General features: G+C 50.9%; 3 protein-coding genes across 3 annotated transcripts; all 3 read left to right on the top strand.

Moving 5' to 3' along the window:
- Positions 1-352: 352 nt before the first annotated feature.
- YCF1 (ATP-binding cassette glutathione S-conjugate transporter ycf1) lies at positions 353-5,124 on the top strand (the record flags this gene model as incomplete). The annotated part of the gene is made up of 3 exons (XM_064874457.1): positions 353-4,422; positions 4,474-4,697; positions 4,763-5,124. 3 exons carry the CDS (start codon positions 353-355, stop codon positions 5,122-5,124), a joined length of 4,656 nt encoding a protein of 1,551 aa, XP_064730179.1.
- A 3,159-nt stretch (positions 5,125-8,283) lies between these two features.
- Positions 8,284-10,303, top strand: PMZ80_006041 (uncharacterized protein; the record flags this gene model as incomplete). The annotated part of the gene is made up of 5 exons (XM_064874456.1): positions 8,284-8,424; positions 8,474-8,654; positions 8,708-9,175; positions 9,237-9,464; positions 9,510-10,303. 5 exons carry the CDS (start codon positions 8,284-8,286, stop codon positions 10,301-10,303), a joined length of 1,812 nt encoding a protein of 603 aa, XP_064730178.1.
- Positions 10,304-11,584: 1,281 nt separating this feature from the next.
- Positions 11,585-16,809, top strand: SAC3 (actin cytoskeleton and mitosis protein; the record flags this gene model as incomplete). Its single annotated transcript, XM_064874455.1, has 7 exons — positions 11,585-11,786; positions 11,858-12,027; positions 12,111-12,287; positions 12,337-13,309; positions 13,362-14,294; positions 14,350-14,943; positions 14,990-16,809. 7 exons carry the CDS (start codon positions 11,585-11,587, stop codon positions 16,807-16,809), a joined length of 4,869 nt encoding a protein of 1,622 aa, XP_064730177.1.
- Between the last annotated feature and the right edge of the window lie 1,001 nt (positions 16,810-17,810).

The raw sequence follows: 17,810 nt of genomic DNA, 5'->3' as shown, positions 1-17,810 counted from the left end.
CTCATGGCCAGTCATGAGGACTTCGACATACTGTTGTAAAGAGCATCAGCTAATAACGGCGATAATCGAAATAGCTTTTACTTTCGGGTGTTTGGGAGCCTGAGCCACGAGGCCGCAGCGATGACCTCATGCAGTACTAGCGTACATGGCAGCGGGAACTCGGCTTACCAATAATTGAAAAGAAACAATCGGCCGTAGTCGCGCAGTTAGAGAAACCGCAGGCTCGCCTATGCTACCAGTAGCTTACACCTTCATATTGCTCAAGCTCTGCATGTCATACTTTCGAAGCTCGTCACCTGGGTCGATTGAGTAACGGGGAGGATCGGATTTCTTTCGCACGGGATACAGCTCGATGAAGGCGTCGACGTTGCAGCAAACGCCGCTGCAATTGACATGGTCGACTGACTCGATTGGAGGCCTAGCCACGAAACATCATGCCTCGAAACAGTTGCTCTGCTCGGATTCTGAAGGATGGGGCCCAGTCAGCAGTATACGATGGGACTTGACACCTTGCTTTCTTGATGTACCACTTCTTTTTGTGGCGCTCTTTGGGTTGCTTGGTGGTGCGGGAGCAGTCTTCTATCTACTAAAGAAGCGCATACCGCAGGACGTCAAGAAGAATTGGCATTACTATACAAAACTGTCCGTTCTGGTGCTGGTGGTCTTGTCGACCGCATTGCAAGCTGCTCTCTACGTCGAGAGCCTGCGCCAACACTGGTTCAATGATGTCCGCTTCTATACGTCCGTGGCCCTTGTGGCTTCCGAGTTGGTAGTTCTCAGTGTCCAGCATCTCGAGCACGACAGAAGCAGAAATCCAAATGGCATTGTCCTCTTCTACTGGGTTCTCTTCATCATCGCTCACGCCATCAAGCTCCGAAGCCTAGTATCAAGAAACGCATATGAGACCCGTCTGCCTTTCTTCGTTACCTTCACCGTCACTTTGGGGCTGGGAGTGCTCGAGTTCATTCTGGAGTATCTGGTGCCGAAAAAGCAGAGTGCATACGACGCCTTGGGTGCGGAGGACGAATGCCCGATCGAATATGCCGACATCTTCCAAATCTTGACATTCAGCTGGATGACTCCGATGATGAGATTCGGTTACAAGAACTTCCTCACACAAGATGATCTGTGGAACCTCAGGAACCGCGATACGACTAAGGTTACGGGAGAAACATTACAAGCAGCCTGGGAGCTTGAGCTCGAGAAGAAAAAGCCAAGTCTGTGGATAGCTCTTGCTCGTTCTTTTGGCGGACCCTACGTCCGGGGTGCTATGATCAAGACGATCAGCGACTCCCTAGCCTTCGTTCAACCGCAACTGTTAAGACTTCTTATCAACTTTGTCAATTCTTACCGACCTGGAAATGAACCCCAGCCTGCCATCAGAGGCGTTGCGATTGCACTTGCAATGTTCGCAACATCTGTATGTCAGACTGCAGCCCTTCACCAATATTTTCAACGCGCATTCGAGACTGGTATGCGTGTCAAATCATCTCTGACTGGCATGATTTATGCAAAGTCATTGCGTCTGTCAAACGAGTCGCGTGCCAAAAAATCTACTGGAGACATTGTCACTTACATGAGTGTTGATCAGCAAAGGTTGTCGGACTTGGCGCAATGGGGCCAACAATTATGGTCAGCTCCCTTCCAAATCACCCTGTGTATGCTCTCGCTCTGGAACTTGGTCGGTATCTCTTGCTTAGCAGGTGTGGGCGCTATGCTGATCATGATTCCCATCAATGCGGTCATAGCTCGTTTCATGAAGAAGCTTCAGCTCTCCCAGATGAAGTACAAAGACAGTCGTGCCAAGCTGATGACTGAGATTTTGAGCAACATGAAAAGCATCAAGCTCTATGCATGGGGCTCTGCTTTCATGGACAAGCTCAGTCACGTCCGAAACGACCTGGAGTTGAACAACCTGAGAAAGATAGGTGCTGCACAGTCCTTCGCGACATTTACCTGGTCATCAACGCCATTCTTCGTCTCCTGTTCTACCTTCGGCGTGTATGTGTTAATCAACAAAACACCTCTGAGCACAGAGCTGGTCTTCCCAGCCCTGACACTGTTTAATTTGCTAACATTCCCGCTCACTGTCCTGCCTATGGTCATCACTAGCATTGTGGAAGCCAGTGTTGCAGTTGGTCGGCTAACGGAATTTTTCACTGCAGACGAGCTGCAGGAGGATGCTATTAGGTTCATTGATGAGCCAGCCGAGCCTGGTGAAGAGTCTGTACGTATTCGAGACGCAACTTTCACCTGGGACAAAAATGAGAACCGAAACGTACTCGAAAACATCAACTTTGTCGGAAACAAAGGCGAGCTCACGGCAATCGTCGGACGCGTGGGTGCTGGAAAATCGTCTCTTCTACAGTCTATACTTGGAGATCTGTGGAAGTATAACGGTGAAGTAGTGGTTCGCGGCAGGCTGGCTTATGTGGCACAGTCCCCTTGGGTGATGAATGCCACTGTCAAGGAGAACATTGTCTTTGGCCATCGATGGGACCCGCACTTCTACCAGCAAACCATCAATGCATGTGCCTTGGTCGATGACTTCAGACAACTACCTGATGGTGACCAAACTGAGGTAGGGGAGCGGGGTATATCCTTGTCTGGTGGTCAGAAGGCTAGACTGACCTTGGCACGAGCAGTTTATGCCAGAGCAGATATTTATCTACTAGACGATGTTCTGTCCGCCGTTGATCAGCACGTTGGACGACACCTGATAAACAACGTCCTTGGCTCAAAAGGCTTATTAAGCGGGAAGGCCAGAATCCTTGCAACAAATGCCATCACTGTTCTGAAGGAGGCTGATTATATCTATCTTCTGAGGGACCAGACAATACTGGAGAAAGGCACATACCAGCAACTCATGGCCATGAGAGGAGAAGTTGCCAATGTTGTCAAGTCCGCTACTCAAGAAGAACAAGAGTCTCAAGGGGATCGCAGTCCTAGTATCGAAGCTCAAGACTCAGACGAGTCAACGACCATAGTAGCAAGTGCTATTCATGATGAATTAGACCCAGAGGAAGCTGAAGAGGCGAGGCAGGATGTTGGGGGTTTGATACCCATCAGAACCAATCAGCGAGAACAAACTACTCGGAAGACGAGTTTCACTTCGCTGCGGCGCGCTTCGACTGCTAGTTTCCAGGGTCCAATGGGACGGATGAACGACGAAGAGAATGATCCGAAGAAGACCAAGCAGAACAAGGAGACACAAGAACAAGGCAAGGTCAAATGGTCCGTTTACACAAGTTATGCGAAAGAGAGCAATTTAATCGCTGTTGGATTCTACGCCCTAGCTCTCCTTGCAGCCCAGACTGCGCAGATCGGAGGCAGTTTCTGGCTGAAGCGTTGGTCACAGATCAATGAGCGCACCGGCTCAAATCCAGAAGTTGGCAAGTACATCGGAGTCTATTTCGCCTTCGGTATCGGCGGAGCGGCACTCGTCGTCGTGCAGACCTTACTACTGTGGATTTTCTGCTCCATTGAGGCATCTCGCAAGCTCCACGATAGAATGGCTTTTGCTATATTCAGATCCGCAATGACCTTCTTCGAGACGACACCTACCGGCCGAATCTTGAATAGATTCTCTAGCGATATATACCGAGTGGACGAAGTTATCGCAAGAACTTTCAATATGCTCTTCGTCAATACTGCGCGAGCAATTTTCACCTTGGGAGTAATTGCCTTCACTACACCCATTTTCCTCGTGCTAGTCATTCCTTTGGGCATCATTTATGTTGTCTACCAGAAATACTATCTCAGAACATCACGAGAGCTCAAGAGGTTGGACAGTACGAGTCGCAGTCCGATCTATGCCCACTTCCAAGAGTCTCTAGGTGGCATTTCCACCATTCGTGCCTACCGACAACAGAAACGCTTTGCAATCGAGAACGAATGGCGGATGGACGCGAACTTGAGAGCTTATTATCCTTCGGTAAGCGCAAATCGCTGGCTAGCTGTCCGATTGGAATTCCTTGGATCCGTCATCATCTTCGCCGCTGCGACGTTTGCTATCGTCTCAGTTACGACAGGTAGTGGACTCTCGGCAGGTTTGGTTGGTCTTGCAATGTCTTATGCCTTGCAGATTACGCAGTCGTTAAACTGGATTGTTCGACAGACTGTCGAGGTCGAGACGAACATTGTCTCCGTGGAGCGCGTGCTGGAATACGCCAATCTCCCCAGCGAAGCTCCAGACGTCATCTTCAAGAAACGTCCGCCGATTGGCTGGCCAGCCCAAGGCCAGATCTCGATCAAGAACTACTCTACGCGATATCGTGAAGGTTTAGATCCTGTGCTCAAGGACATTTCGTTAGACATCAAATCCCGGGAGAAGATCGGTGTGGTCGGGCGAACTGGTGCTGGGAAGAGTTCGCTAACGCTTGCCCTTTTCCGGATCATCGAACCTATTTCGGGCAACATCAGGTATGTACGTCCCCTTGCTACAAATCGTGGAAACTGATTGAGCTCTTTTAGTATTGACGGCCTCAATACATCGACTATCGGACTTTTGGACCTACGAAGACGTTTGGCAATCATCCCGCAGGATGCAGCACTGTTTCAAGGCACAGTTCGCGATAATCTCGATCCACGTCATGTCCATGATGACACAGAGCTTTGGAGCGTACTCGAGCATGCTAGGCTCAAGGAGTATGTTTCAAGTCTCCCTGGGCAGCTTGATGCGGCGGTAAATGAGGGAGGTTAGTGAAAGTCCCATGCATTAGTGTTGTGCGGCACAGCTGGCTAACGTGATCGTCTCATCTAGGTTCCAATTTGAGTCAAGGACAGCGGCAGCTAGTGTCGCTTGCACGAGCTCTCCTGACGCCCAGCAACATCCTGGTTCTAGACGAAGCAACAGCCGCCGTCGATGTTGAGACTGATGCACTGCTGCAAACCACTTTGCGAAGCAGTATCTTCGAGAACAGAACAATCATTACAATTGCGCATCGGATCAACACGATTCTGGATTCAGACCGAATCGTCGTTCTCCAACAGGGCAAGGTTGCAGAGTTCGATACCCCAGATGAGCTTATCAAGAGGAGAGGTCTCTTCTACGAGCTGGTAAGGGAGGCAGGTTTACTGGACAACATGACCAATGGAAACGTGACACCAACGAAGCGGCGTTAAAACTTCGCTTACATACGGGGACAGCGGAATTGCTCTTGCTAGTGCCGACCGGGTCTCTGGTACTGTCAAATCCGTACAGCTGCATGACCTATATTCCTGGGGACGAACTCGTACGTCGAAGGGGTTCACGTTTTGGGACGCTTGGCCGTTGCCTAAGGATACGGACCTGAGCAGGTGCGCCGAGCTCGAAGCCACACCACGTACGAATTTCAACGGGCGAATCCCACATTCACCGGCCCGAGCAGATCTAGTCGGCTGGTCATTCTTCTTCTACAGCAGCGACCATCCATTGGCGCTCCGTTACGTTCCTGCTCCAGGACATGAGAGTCATCCACGACTTAGGGATCATTCGCATTCGTCACTCCGTTGAATGAACAGTCTGACTTGGACAGATGCAGTCCAAGAATGCCGCGCAGCCGAAGCATGTTGGACGACCCTCAGACTGCTAGCTTCTAGACGACTGATTTCATCCCTTGAATTGGCATGACCCGTGGCTCAAAGTGATGCTCTGCAGCGGAGTGCGGCTGTGTGTGGCCTTTAGCTGGAAAGCTACCAGAGCTCGCTACTTGAACCATGAGTTCGGAATACGTAGGTGTGTCTGCAGTACAAACTTGATGCAGATCTTGCATCTCAAAGAAAACAATTCTTGCTAGGAGACGTGCCACGAAACAGTACTTGTTCCCGATCACGGAAGACAGACTTCTTCGTAGAGTTCCTGTACAGAATCATCGAAGTTTCGGCTGGATCCTTTCACATCTGATCGTGAGGACGTTTTATTGTCTTGACAGTCAATCTTGCATCACACCTCTTCACGCCATTGTTTCACTGTGTGCGTCGCGACCCAATGTCTTGATGATGGTCGCAGAAAAGGTGTCACTGGATCGTAAACAGGGATCTAGCACGCTTTATCGATTTACGGCATAAAGATCTGTCTAGCACGAGCCGCTCCTATCAGCGTGTTGAATTCTTCGATCGAACCTGCAACAATGCTAGGGGTAGTTCCATGTACTGCAATCCATGAGGACTTGTGACATTTACAGCAAGACTTACGAGATGTCGTCGGTTTTGTACTCCGTACGTGCCTCGGTGTATCGCTTCGTGATCAAGCTAGCTCCTACGGTGCCACAAGACTTGTCCCAGTTTGGGTACCCAGCAACGAGAATTGTTTTCAGCACAATAATGCTTGCACCTGAAAGGATCGAAAGTGCGACTGAAGAAGGTACTACAGTTTTCACTCACAGACACCGTGCCATTTTGTGGTTACACAAGGAATCAGAGATTTCTAGACCAGAAAAGGTCAAAGTCGGCACCTGAAGCTGTCATCGGCCAACGCCATAACCTGCTGTACTCCCTTGTTGACTGCAACGTAGCATTGGCACAGTGAGGCAGGACACTGGTCTGCTGTTCCACGCTGCATCGGAATTCTCATCAGTGTAAAACCACATCTCAAGGCATCTTCTCGACTTCGTCCCGTGACCAGTCGTGGGCAGTTTGAGAGAGAGCGGTTTTATGATGTTCATTTCTCGATTATCTCAAGGCACCGATTCCGAAGATTCGACATCGTGGATCCCTGCTGTTCCGGCACCTCCAAGCTCGCCAACATGCCTTTCTTGGACACCTGGCAAGGTCGGTTACACCACACTAGAGCTATTCGGAAGAAGCACTCGCGCAATAATCGAATCGCCATTAAGTCTGCTTACACGCATTGATTGCTACATTTACAGCAGTGTCACACAAGCACTGCGTAGCGTCATGGATAGCGACATAACGGATGCAAATCCCCCGTCTCCGGCAGCGCTATCACTCGCTCAATGCTTGTACCAGGTTCCTCAGACGAGTATCGCTTGCTTATCGTAGCCACATAGCAGCTTCAGTCTCTCCAGACTCAACCGCCGAGACGACCAGCAATTGCATGCAGCAGCACGACGACGCCACCGCATGGCAATGCACTTTCGAGCAAGGTGAAGCTAATCCTAGTGATCGCTGTTGACCACCTGCGGAATATTTTCTTTCACAGCTAGGCCTGGAAAGACATCCTCGTGGCCTTACGTGCGGACCAAGATTGCGTGTGACGTTGAATCTGCCAGCTCAGCTCGGCCAATTGCAAATACGATCCTCCACTTTTGCCACACCCTTACACAGGCAGTAGACTCAGATCGACTTGAGGGTCGCTTACTCCCGTTGGCTGCCGTCGAAGCCTGCCTTGAAGCTCCATTGACGGACTGGCACCGAAACAAAGCAAACAGTTTCGCCTGTCGCTACGTTGAGCTCAGCAGGACGTCGTGACGATTCTGTCATTTTATTCTATCTCTTGCCAGCACAACGCGCAGAGCTACCAAAGAACAGTTCCAGAAGACATTACTGCCCCAGAATTGATCTCGACGTTCTTCAGCTCTTTCTGGACCAACGCCCGATGTACCAGGCAATACGACCGAGATTTGATCACAATCACGCACGTTCTCCGCTATCCTCTATATCTTCAGCTGGCATTGGCATGCCGCATCAACTCCAATACCTACAAACCGTCATCCCGCCGTCTTGAGCTACTTCTTGAGTCGCCGGTTTGACTTGAGAAGGAGCTCAACAGCCTCAGGCTGGTGGATATTTGTTTGATTTCTGTCTTTTGACGGTGGTTCATCGTTCGTTTTTGTTTTTTTTTGCGTTTTGCATCGCAACAGGACCGACCGCTATTGTGTTGCCACACCGGTCTTGCTCAACGACCGTCGAGCCCAACAAGGAGAAGCAATATACTCGATTCAAGTTTAACATTGGTGAGTAGCTAAGTTATTTCATCGTCACCAAACTACCGAACCTGAAGGAGCGACAGCCCACAGATGACGCCTCCCAAGCTATTGTGTGCAATTGGCACCATTGCGGAATCGTGGTGTTCGGAAAGGCCAATCGCAGGCTCGACCTGTGCTCAGCTATCATATCGGGTTAGAGTTGACGGACACCCAAGAGTCGCGAGCGCAACCACCATGGCTTTCCCCACTCTTTAACAAGATCTCCAAACTTCGGTTCTAGACTCTAACAATTGAACAGGTGTATTGAGTCTACTCGTTACCGCGGCGCCATTATCTTAGTCATCATTCACATCGCAACGGGGAGAGGCAGCGGCAGACATCAGCAGTCGAAATGCTGGTCCAAACAACTGGAGCCATGGATCCTTATGGCATGAGCCAAGAAGAGTTCGCCATGTATGAGAAGTGCCATCAAGGACAGTATATGCAAGCTTTCGATCCAATGGCTATGAGCTTCAGGGAGAACCAGCACAGGATGCAACTCAACTCGCGTCAGTCGGTAAGTGCTGTTCAAGACGTTTCTAGTCACTGAGTCTAAGACGAAGCAGAAGAAGCCAAAGCCGCCCATAGAGTCTTTCCAGAATTATGTTGCTATCGTCCAGGATCCATACACAGGCAAAATAGTTCTACGATCATCGTCAACAATGAGAAGCTGCCGACAAGCTATCTTGGGAGGCGAAGCGACAGCAAAATTTCGAGAGTACATGAAGATGCCTGGTGCGGATAATGGTAGGTGCTCGCTGTTTGAGATCCATACTTGAGCACAACTGATTGAAATCTAGCACCATGCACGGGAGAAGTCTATGGAAGCGAAACCCCCATGCATGCCACAGAACTGGAGCAGGCCCAGATTGGCAAGGAAAGTTCTCATCGATCAAGGAAGAAGAGAAAGGGCAGCGACGATGTTGATGTGTCAGACAGCTCTGAGCTGGCTCAAAAAGAGGAAATCCCAACGAAACAGGAGGACGAAGATCCCGAGGACGATGACTCTCGTTACTTGTGTTATCGAGCAGATGCCAAGGAAGATTGGGAGAAGTGGTTCAATGATGCTTTCCGTGCTGTGCAGCAGGTAAGCTGCCGTGTCATCGCGAAGGAGTGGATCAAAACTATACACCCGAAGAAGCAGAGCACTCATCCGTACAATGGCAAGAACACTAGGACCGGCGAGCCTGGAGACCCAAACAGCACCAAGCCACCTTACTGGCCGAAAGATGTGATCCACAAAGAGCCGGACCATATCAACAAGGAAGGTATGAGAGAGCTCTTTCCACAAAACATCTGACATCTCCGAGGCACTAACTATGAGAATAGCAAGAACCAAACTTCTGGTCCACCTTTTGATGAACACACCGCATCAAGAGATGTCCGTCTCCGGAGATTCTAGGTCTACCAGAGAAATAAGTGCAGAAATACTACGGGAGTCACTTGAACAGAAAAAGCTTGAACGTGGCATGACTGAGCTCAGGAAGAAATCAGCAATCATTGATCAGATCATCGAAGTTCGACAGTACCTCGAGCAGTTCGAGGATGGCGGGATAGGTATGTGCCACACCTTTGACGTAAGATTTTATTAACAACAGCTAGATGGCGAGACCATAATTACGGCAGTCAACTATAGCGACTTCAACCGCGGCTCCAAGAATGACGAAGAGGACGACGACGAAGCAGACGAGAACGATGAAGCCGATAGCGCTGATCCAGACGATGCTGACGAGGGAATACCGGAGGACAGGATCCAGCCACCACGAGATACGAAACCTGTCAACAACAAGAGCGTCAGCAGACCGGGACCACAGGACACGCCCAACGACAAAGATACCAGGACCAAGCGAGGCTGTAGAAAATCATCAAGGAACGACGAGCTGCGATCAGCCACAAGTTCTTCAACACGAAGAGAGCCCCGCGCGCGGATGTCGACGAGCCAACATGCCGAAATGAACCTCCACCCGCCCTTGATCTTGCCCGGCTGGGACAGTCAGCAACCAAGCCCAGCCATGCCTAGAGCGTCTCACCACACGCAGCATAGTCTCTCGCCACAAGGTATGCACGATGCATTCGGCCCGGGGAACTGGGCGACACCTATGCAAAACGGGTTGGATCTGCACGCACAGTTCGCAGACCAGGTCATGATCACTCCGCCACCAATGCCCAATGTTATGCCACAGACCAGTTACATGGATATGGCCCTGGCACATGGCTCGCAGAATTCATTCACAGGAGTGCCGCACCCGTCACAATTTCATAGGCCTGCCGTTTACCACCCGGACTTGCATGACGGCCGACATCAATCAATGCGCGCACCGACACCATACGAAGCTTTCATGGGACAACCTATGCAAGGCCATGACGTGCTTGGGCAGCGACAGTATTTTATGTGACATCCGTGATTACTGGGTGGCTGGGGTTATTCATTGACGGACACATCAGGTCCCTGCTACCACAGCGTTTGCTCACAGACACATCCATCTCGGCCACATCCATTATTAAGGGCGAATAGAGTCGGACTCTGCGAGTATGGTCCATGACGCTATGGATAGCAACATCTGCGAGCAGCTATTTGCTCTGGAGTTCGGGTCTCTCATGAAGATGGGAAAGGCAGTCTTGGGTAGGTTCTGGCCAAGGACGAGTTGGGTGGCCAAGCATTGCTTCTTTCCCGAATGTGCATCGACACAGGTCCGGCGACACGTTACGACTTTCCTCCGTTCACGCTTACGAGTTTCGGTATAAGGGAGATCTGCCTTGGTTTATGCTTTGGTTTTGATTTCGGTTTTTGACAGCGACAAAGGATCCAGTGCTGGATCCTCGATATTGGTCGTGTTTCCAAGCGAGTTCAGCATGGCAAGCAAATTAGTTGGAGAGGACAGCAGTGTACATTTTGTGCTATTGATTTTGGTCTACTCGAGACTTCTGGTTATGTCATTGCGCTGGTTAGCTGCATTTGAGTGCGAATGGATACGGTGAAATGCCGGCGAGCATCAAGAAGCCGCACATTGCGAGGAAGGGATTTTGATGAAGTTGATGAGCGACGGGAAAAGCAAGCGGGAGCAGAAGCAGCAGCAGCATACAACCATGCGGGACTGGATGAGGATGTTGTGGTAGACAATTGCCAGCAAACATGCAAGGAGAGGTCGGCCTTGAGACTGGTTGGGGAAGTGATGGATGATCAGTTTATAGATGAGACCTGATAATCGACGTACATACGAAGCAATGAGAACAGAAGTTCTGCCAATATTGAGATGCAAAGTGAAGGAATCGAAGCGTCAATTTCTCAAGGGAAGAAGTGAGGTATGTTGCCTAACATGTCAGGCATCAGCGCCTAAACGAGTCGCTACGGGCTAGCCTGGTTTAGGCGGCAGCTAGTGCATCATAGGTGACCGCGTGCGGTCGGTCGCAATCGCGACTTTTACCTGCTACTATTCCATGTCACTGCTGTCAACAACTGCATCGCATTTGAGCAGGAACAATACACAACACCTTTCCAACCAACTGTGGTCAATTAGCCTCCTCCGTCTGCGAATTGATTAGCTCGCGACCTGGATGCCTGCTGGACGACGAACACGAACACGACTCGAAACACGACGGATGAAGCGAATCCTACATGCTGAACACAAACTGCAGTAACTGTGCTCCTGCTCGGCGGCGACCAGGCTGCCATCGCCATGCAAACGGGACGTAGAGCACAGCAGTTCTCCGCCGGCTTCCAACCAACAGACCGCGTCCGTGGCCGGGGTCGAGGTCGAGGTCGAGGCAACCCGTTCCAGCAAGGAAGTCCTACCAACACGAACAATGGGCCATCGACAGCGGGCGCTCCACGGGGAGGCTCAGGCAGACCCTTTCGAGGGACCAGAGGCACGCCACGAGGTACGACCGACTCTCCATGCTATCAATGCAGTTGCAGAAGAGGAAAAGGATTGCGACTAACAAATCGACAGGCCGAGGGTCGGATCGAGGACGAGGCAGCAACACGGAACGATTCAACTCACCAGATTTCCAGCCACATCAGCAGCCAGGACGACCTGCGCTCCCTGTCCTTCCAATAGACCCGCCTCAAGGTCAGATCAAGCCTGTTGATCATGAAGTAATTGAAGCGCGACGCGCCAAGGTCAGTTCCTGCTTGTCTTCCCTCTGTGCTGACTACACACATGTTTCATGTAGGAGTTTCTGACTTCGCCATCCGCAATTTAGCTGAACGAGCAGTACGAACAATACCGACAAGATGCAATCAACCGCGGTCTGATGAGCGATGATAAGCAATCGACCCTCGACGATGCCATCAAGACAGTTGGGACATGTACACAGATGTGCGATGAGAAAGAGAGAGTGAATCGGATCTTTGAGAATCAGGTCGATGCTGCTGAGAGGGTAAGGACAATCTGAAAGAGCACGATGAAAAATTGCTGAAATTTGCCAGCTACCATGTCCCGAGACCGGTCGATCAGTTCCCATCGAAGGACGAATGGTCAAGAAATTCCGAAGGTCAGCTGCTGGAGTCGACAAGCAGATTCCAGAAGAACTGCGCACCCCTCGGACACTACAGAAGACAATCGACTATCTCTTCGACGAGATCATTGGGAAGAACCGACTAGGCAAGCACCATAAGTTTGTTTGGGACCGCACGAGAGCGATAAGGAACGATTTTAGCATTCAGTCTCTCACCAAGTCCGAGGACATCAAGTACGAGGTCGACTGTTATGAACGAATTGTCCGCTTCCATATCCTGTCTGCGCATCAACTATCGAACCCTGAGAACCTGGCGCACGATGAGCACTTTGAACATCAGCAAGAGCTGGAACAACTGCAAAAGACATTTCAAAGTCTGATGGACAAGTATGATGCATTTCGCGGCAGTGTGGACTTTCCGAATGAGGCGGAATTTAGAGCTTACTACGTGGTCTTCTCGCCTATACTATTTTCATTCGATACAGAAGTGCAGATACAGCAGTGGCCGAAGCACATCTTGGATGATGGACGGGTCCAGACAGCACTCAAGCTGTACGCTGCCGTGGGCAACACGCATCGCTCCATTGGATCGAAAAACTTGGAGCCCATTCCGGTAGCCGTGGCTCAGGCTAATTCAGGCTTCTTCTGGGCTTTGCTCACCAGCCAGCGTGTCGGCTATCTAATGGCTTGTGTCGCAGAAATGAGCTTTCAGAATGTCCGCTTCACCGCGCTAGATGCACTATGGCGCTCCGCGAAGGGCGCTCCCGAGAAGGCTCAAGCCAACATGAGGACTTGGACAAAGGCAGCTCTGACCGAGTACCTCTGCTACGACACCGAAGATGAGACAGAGGCACTATGCGAGAGAGTCGATATCTCGTTCAGCACATCTTCGACTGGCCAAGAATATCTCGACTTCCGCTCAAATTCTGCGTTAAGACTGGAAAGTATGTTACACCTTATCGTGGGAATTGGCTCAATGCTGATCATGCTATGTAGATCCCTTCTCGAAACCGGAGCAAGTCTTCTGCGAAGAAGTCGTGGAAGCAAAACGATATGGTCGGACGTTGGTTGCTGTTATGAACGGCATGTCCATCGCCGAAGCAAGACGTGCTGGCATGGTTGAGGAAGACTTTGAATCAGCAGCTGTACCACAGCCGTCTGTGAAGCGTAACAGTATGTTTGTGGATGACGACGATGAAGAGGAGCAAGATGATGAGCAGCATGGGGGTTCGACTGCTCAGCAATCCTCGTTATCAAGTCTGAATCCAGCAGCATCAGTGTTTGCTCCCGCAAACGCCTTTGCAGCAAAACCTCCAAGCGACCAGCAGCCGAAGTGGATGACCAGTTTTGGGGACGATCGATCACCTAGTTCGCCAGGAGGCCCTCCCAAAGGTCTGTTTGGGCTGAAAGAAGCAGAGCAATCACAACCTGCAGCAGCTCCTTCCGCCCCAGCGCAATCACCATTTTCTACGGGTCTTGGCGCCACGCCTTCACCGTTCGGCCAACCTGCAGCGACTGCAGCTGCGACGACATCTGCGCCTGCGGTCACGTCGGGCTTCACTGGCTTCAACTTTGGCCAGCCCTCAACACAACCGTCTTTGCTTTCTAGGATTTCTCCAGCAGCGCCCGACGAAGTACCTGCAGACGCGCCAACTCAGCCAGCACCAAAGTCTACCAATTTCCATTTCACTCCAGATGGCAAGCCTCTGAATGCTCAAGCAGCGACAGACTCTACATCTCAGCCAACATCTCAGCATACTAATTTCCATTTCACACCGGACGGCAAGCCTCTGAATGCTGAAATACCAAAGTCGACGCCAACGTTTAGTTGGACTACGACACCGGCAACTAAGCCAGAGCTTGACACTTCGAAACCTCCACAGCCACTGTTCAGTCTGTCACTTCCGTCTTCGTCTTCAAGCATTCCATGTAAGTTTTCGGATCTGATGCAGAAGTGAAGATCGATGCTAACACTGCTTCCCAGCCACCACTAGTGCACCTTCGCTACCTTCATTCAATTCTCAACCTGCAACCGCACAAGCAAGCAAGCCTTTCAACTTCGGCTTTCCATCTACGACACCTGCGGCTTCTCAACCATCAACACAGTCGGCTACTCCTTCGTTCTCGTTCTCGAAGCCTGCAGCGCCTGCAACATCTGCATCTGCTTCGACAGAGCCAACTTCGAAACCGACACCTTTCGCACAGATCGGATCACAACCGATCGGTCAATACAAGTTCCCATCTCCTGAACCCGCAAGCACAACACCTGCTGGCAGCCCCATTCAACCACCATCTGTGCGAAAGGACTCTCCATTTTCCTCGTTTTCTGCGTCGGCACAACCTTCGCAACCACAGAACCAGACATCAACTCCTGCTTCGTCAGGACCGTTTTCTGCTGTCGCAGTTGAGGAGGATCAGCCTCAACAGATCGACGAGGAAGAACTGCTCAAGCAACTGTGCAGAATAGGATTGGTGCAGAAAGACGGCATACTCGACATGTTCGTCTCTTACAAAATCGCTGGCCTGGTCAAGGAGGTCTTCAAGACTTTCCAGGACCAGCGCTTCGCGAAACACACAGGTAAGCATGTACCTCGGTTTCCACATTCGTATGCTAATAGCCTCAGCTGCCTTGAAAGAGAGCTTGCTGCGGCGGAAGTTCTTTGCTCTGTGGAAGTCTAGAACTGACCAGTTGCGACTGTCGAAACGTGCAGCGCGGCGACGTGGCAAACTTGCAGCCAGTATTAAAGCGGCGAATGAGAAGAAGAGAAGAGAAGAGGCGGAATCGGCGGAGCTCCAAGAGGCTCAGGCTTTCAGAAAACACATGCAGGAGGCGCAGAAGAAAAGACATGAAGAGGCGGAGAGAAAGCAGAAAGAGAAGCAAGCCCAGCTACAGGCACAGCAGGCCTTAAACCCGCCAAGTACTAACCCAGCTCAAAAAGCAGGACAAAAGCGAAAGATGCTTGCTAATAGCACATCTCAGAGCAACATCCAGGGTATCGCGATGTCGCCAATGCATAAGCGGTCTAGGACACTGGGAAGCTCAGGCGACAACGAAGTCCTTAGAGCTTCGAATTCGCTGCCAGCGCGGTCTCCGAGGGCGACCTTGACTGGATCGACCGATTTACGACGCTCGATTAGTCAGAAGAGCTTACGGCAATCTATCAGTCAACAACGCCTTGATCAAACACAAACCGATTATTTCAGATTGAAAGCGCATGGAGTCGATCCTGATACACCTCTCATTCCAGAAACGGCTGCACAAGTCGCTGCCCGCAAGCAGAGGGAGGAAGAACACCGGCAATCTGTCGACGACCGAGTCTTCAAACGATCACGCTCGGCACTCGACAGATCAAGCTCGCGATCCTCCACCCCATCAAGCCCAGCTCAATCAGCACGATCGATGCCTCCGCCGACCTCAGTACCACGGTCGACATCCACATCTCAACCATCAGTACAAACCACATCGGCGGCTGATGAAGACCCCTACCTTAGACAACTTCGTGAAGCAAGAGAAGCTTTAAGCACCGATGAGACCTGGTTCAAAACGCATACATCAGAGCTAGAGAAGGAAATCGAGCAACAAGAAGAATTTCGACGCAGTTTCGGTTCACAGTCGAATACAAGTCAGGATAACTCGTTTACACAATCAACTAATGGCTTTGCTAGGAGTGTCAGTGGGTACGAGTATGTACCTCCAGAGCTACAACCTGGTCAGACACTTTCCAGAACAGAAGAACGGATTCGGAGGACTGGCGCAAGGGGGCTAGCAAATAAGCCAATTGGCGGGACACCAAGGCCTGTCGCTATGAGTAGGAGGACTGCGAGTCAATTGCAGGCTGCTCAGAATCAGAATGCTGTTCACGGCAGAAAGAGAAGCATTGATGAGGTGGATCATGTGAACGGATATGCCAATGTCGACTACCAGCAGCAGCCTGCGGCACAACTCGCGCAGCAGGTAACGGTCAAAAAGCCTCGTCCAAACGGTGTAACGATGCAGGCGTTCGAAGCTCTTCAGCGGTCCAGTCCACTTAATCCCTTCAATGGTACGGGCTTCGATGACGAATGCGGAGACGAAAGTGGCGGAACAGAAGAATACGAAGACGATGTCCTACAAGAACAAGAAATTCACCGACAACATTACGACGAGGCCATCGGCTATGATGAGGATGATGTCGCGGCAGCAGAGGGTGACTACGAAGATGAAGACGAGGAGGAAGAAGAGGAGTACAGCGACAACGACGAAGATCAAGAGCAAGATCCTGACATTCAGTACCCCGATCTGCAAGATTATGGCGTGGAGTACGAAGACGAAGAGGTCGATGAGCAGGGGAATACACTCCCACCTAGGGGTCGGAGTGCGGCTACGTCTACGTCTACGCCTGATACTGGTACGGGTACTGGTGTGGGGAGTACGGCTGATGCGGCGATTGAGTTGAGTGATTAGGGATCAGTCTTGAGGGTGAGGATGGATGGTTGGGGTTGCTGAGAGCAGAAGAGGAGTGAGGAGCGTGCACTGTGTAGGTGCTTCATGAGACAGAATCATGTGTTGAACAAGTGAATCAACCAATCAATTCATTCTCTAACGAGTATTGCGTTTTCCCATGCTCGTGGACTTTTGCGTGTGACTTACTCTTTACAGGTGTTTTCGTCAATCTGCGTGTTAGCGCAAGGGTAGACGTGTAGCTATTCTTCGCTGCTACCCCTAGGATCTCTACAGTGTGGACTGCTTCCTCTTGAAAAGAATGCGCTGAGATGGATCTGCCCTGATGCTGCTTGCTACCCCTTCGCAAGCAGCTCAGCTGTTGGCTGGCCGAGCGTGATGTGATGTGTTGCGGTCAACAAAGGAAAGGTGTCTGGGAATGGGAGATACGCTGTTGAGCAGAAGGGCTGAAAGAAGTGGGACATGATCATGGATGGAGATTTAAGTACTTTGATGGATAGGTCGGCTGGTCGTGGGGGTCAGTACTGTACATGGACCTACCTGCGTCCTGCTACTGCCTCGGGACGGGGTTTGGATGATGTGATGGCGAAATGTTAGTGGGGGTGTGTGTGGTCCTAGTGCCTTTGGGATCGGGAAGAGTGAATGCGTGTTGTGTCTAGGATGTGCTGAAGGAAAGGAAAGGGTAAGGTGGTCGGACAAGGTGAAGGAATGGATGTTGCTGACATTGTTCGTGGTGATCAATTAATGGAAGGCTTGAGTTGAGTCTATGAGGAGTGAGGAAAGTAGGTCCAAGACTGTCGTGGCGGGCGTGGCTAGCCTTGCGCAGAGGTTGGGGGTTCGTGCCGGTGATTGATAGCCTTGGGCGATCACCTGTATGAGATGAGTTGATGTCCTTGTTGAGCAGTCGAGATGGGTGTCTCGCGGGTACTTCATTGCGATACTGGTCGACTGCGGAAGCATAAGTGTTGGTAGAGCTGAACTTGATTGCGTGTAGAGCGTCATCC

Source organism: Knufia obscura (assembly GCF_036327395.1).
Source record: "Knufia obscura strain CCFEE 5817 isolate CBS 148926 chromosome Unknown scaffold_6, whole genome shotgun sequence".
NCBI classification, from domain to species: domain Eukaryota; kingdom Fungi; phylum Ascomycota; class Eurotiomycetes; order Chaetothyriales; family Trichomeriaceae; genus Knufia; species Knufia obscura.
This window is presented reverse-complemented; position numbering and strand designations above follow the sequence as displayed.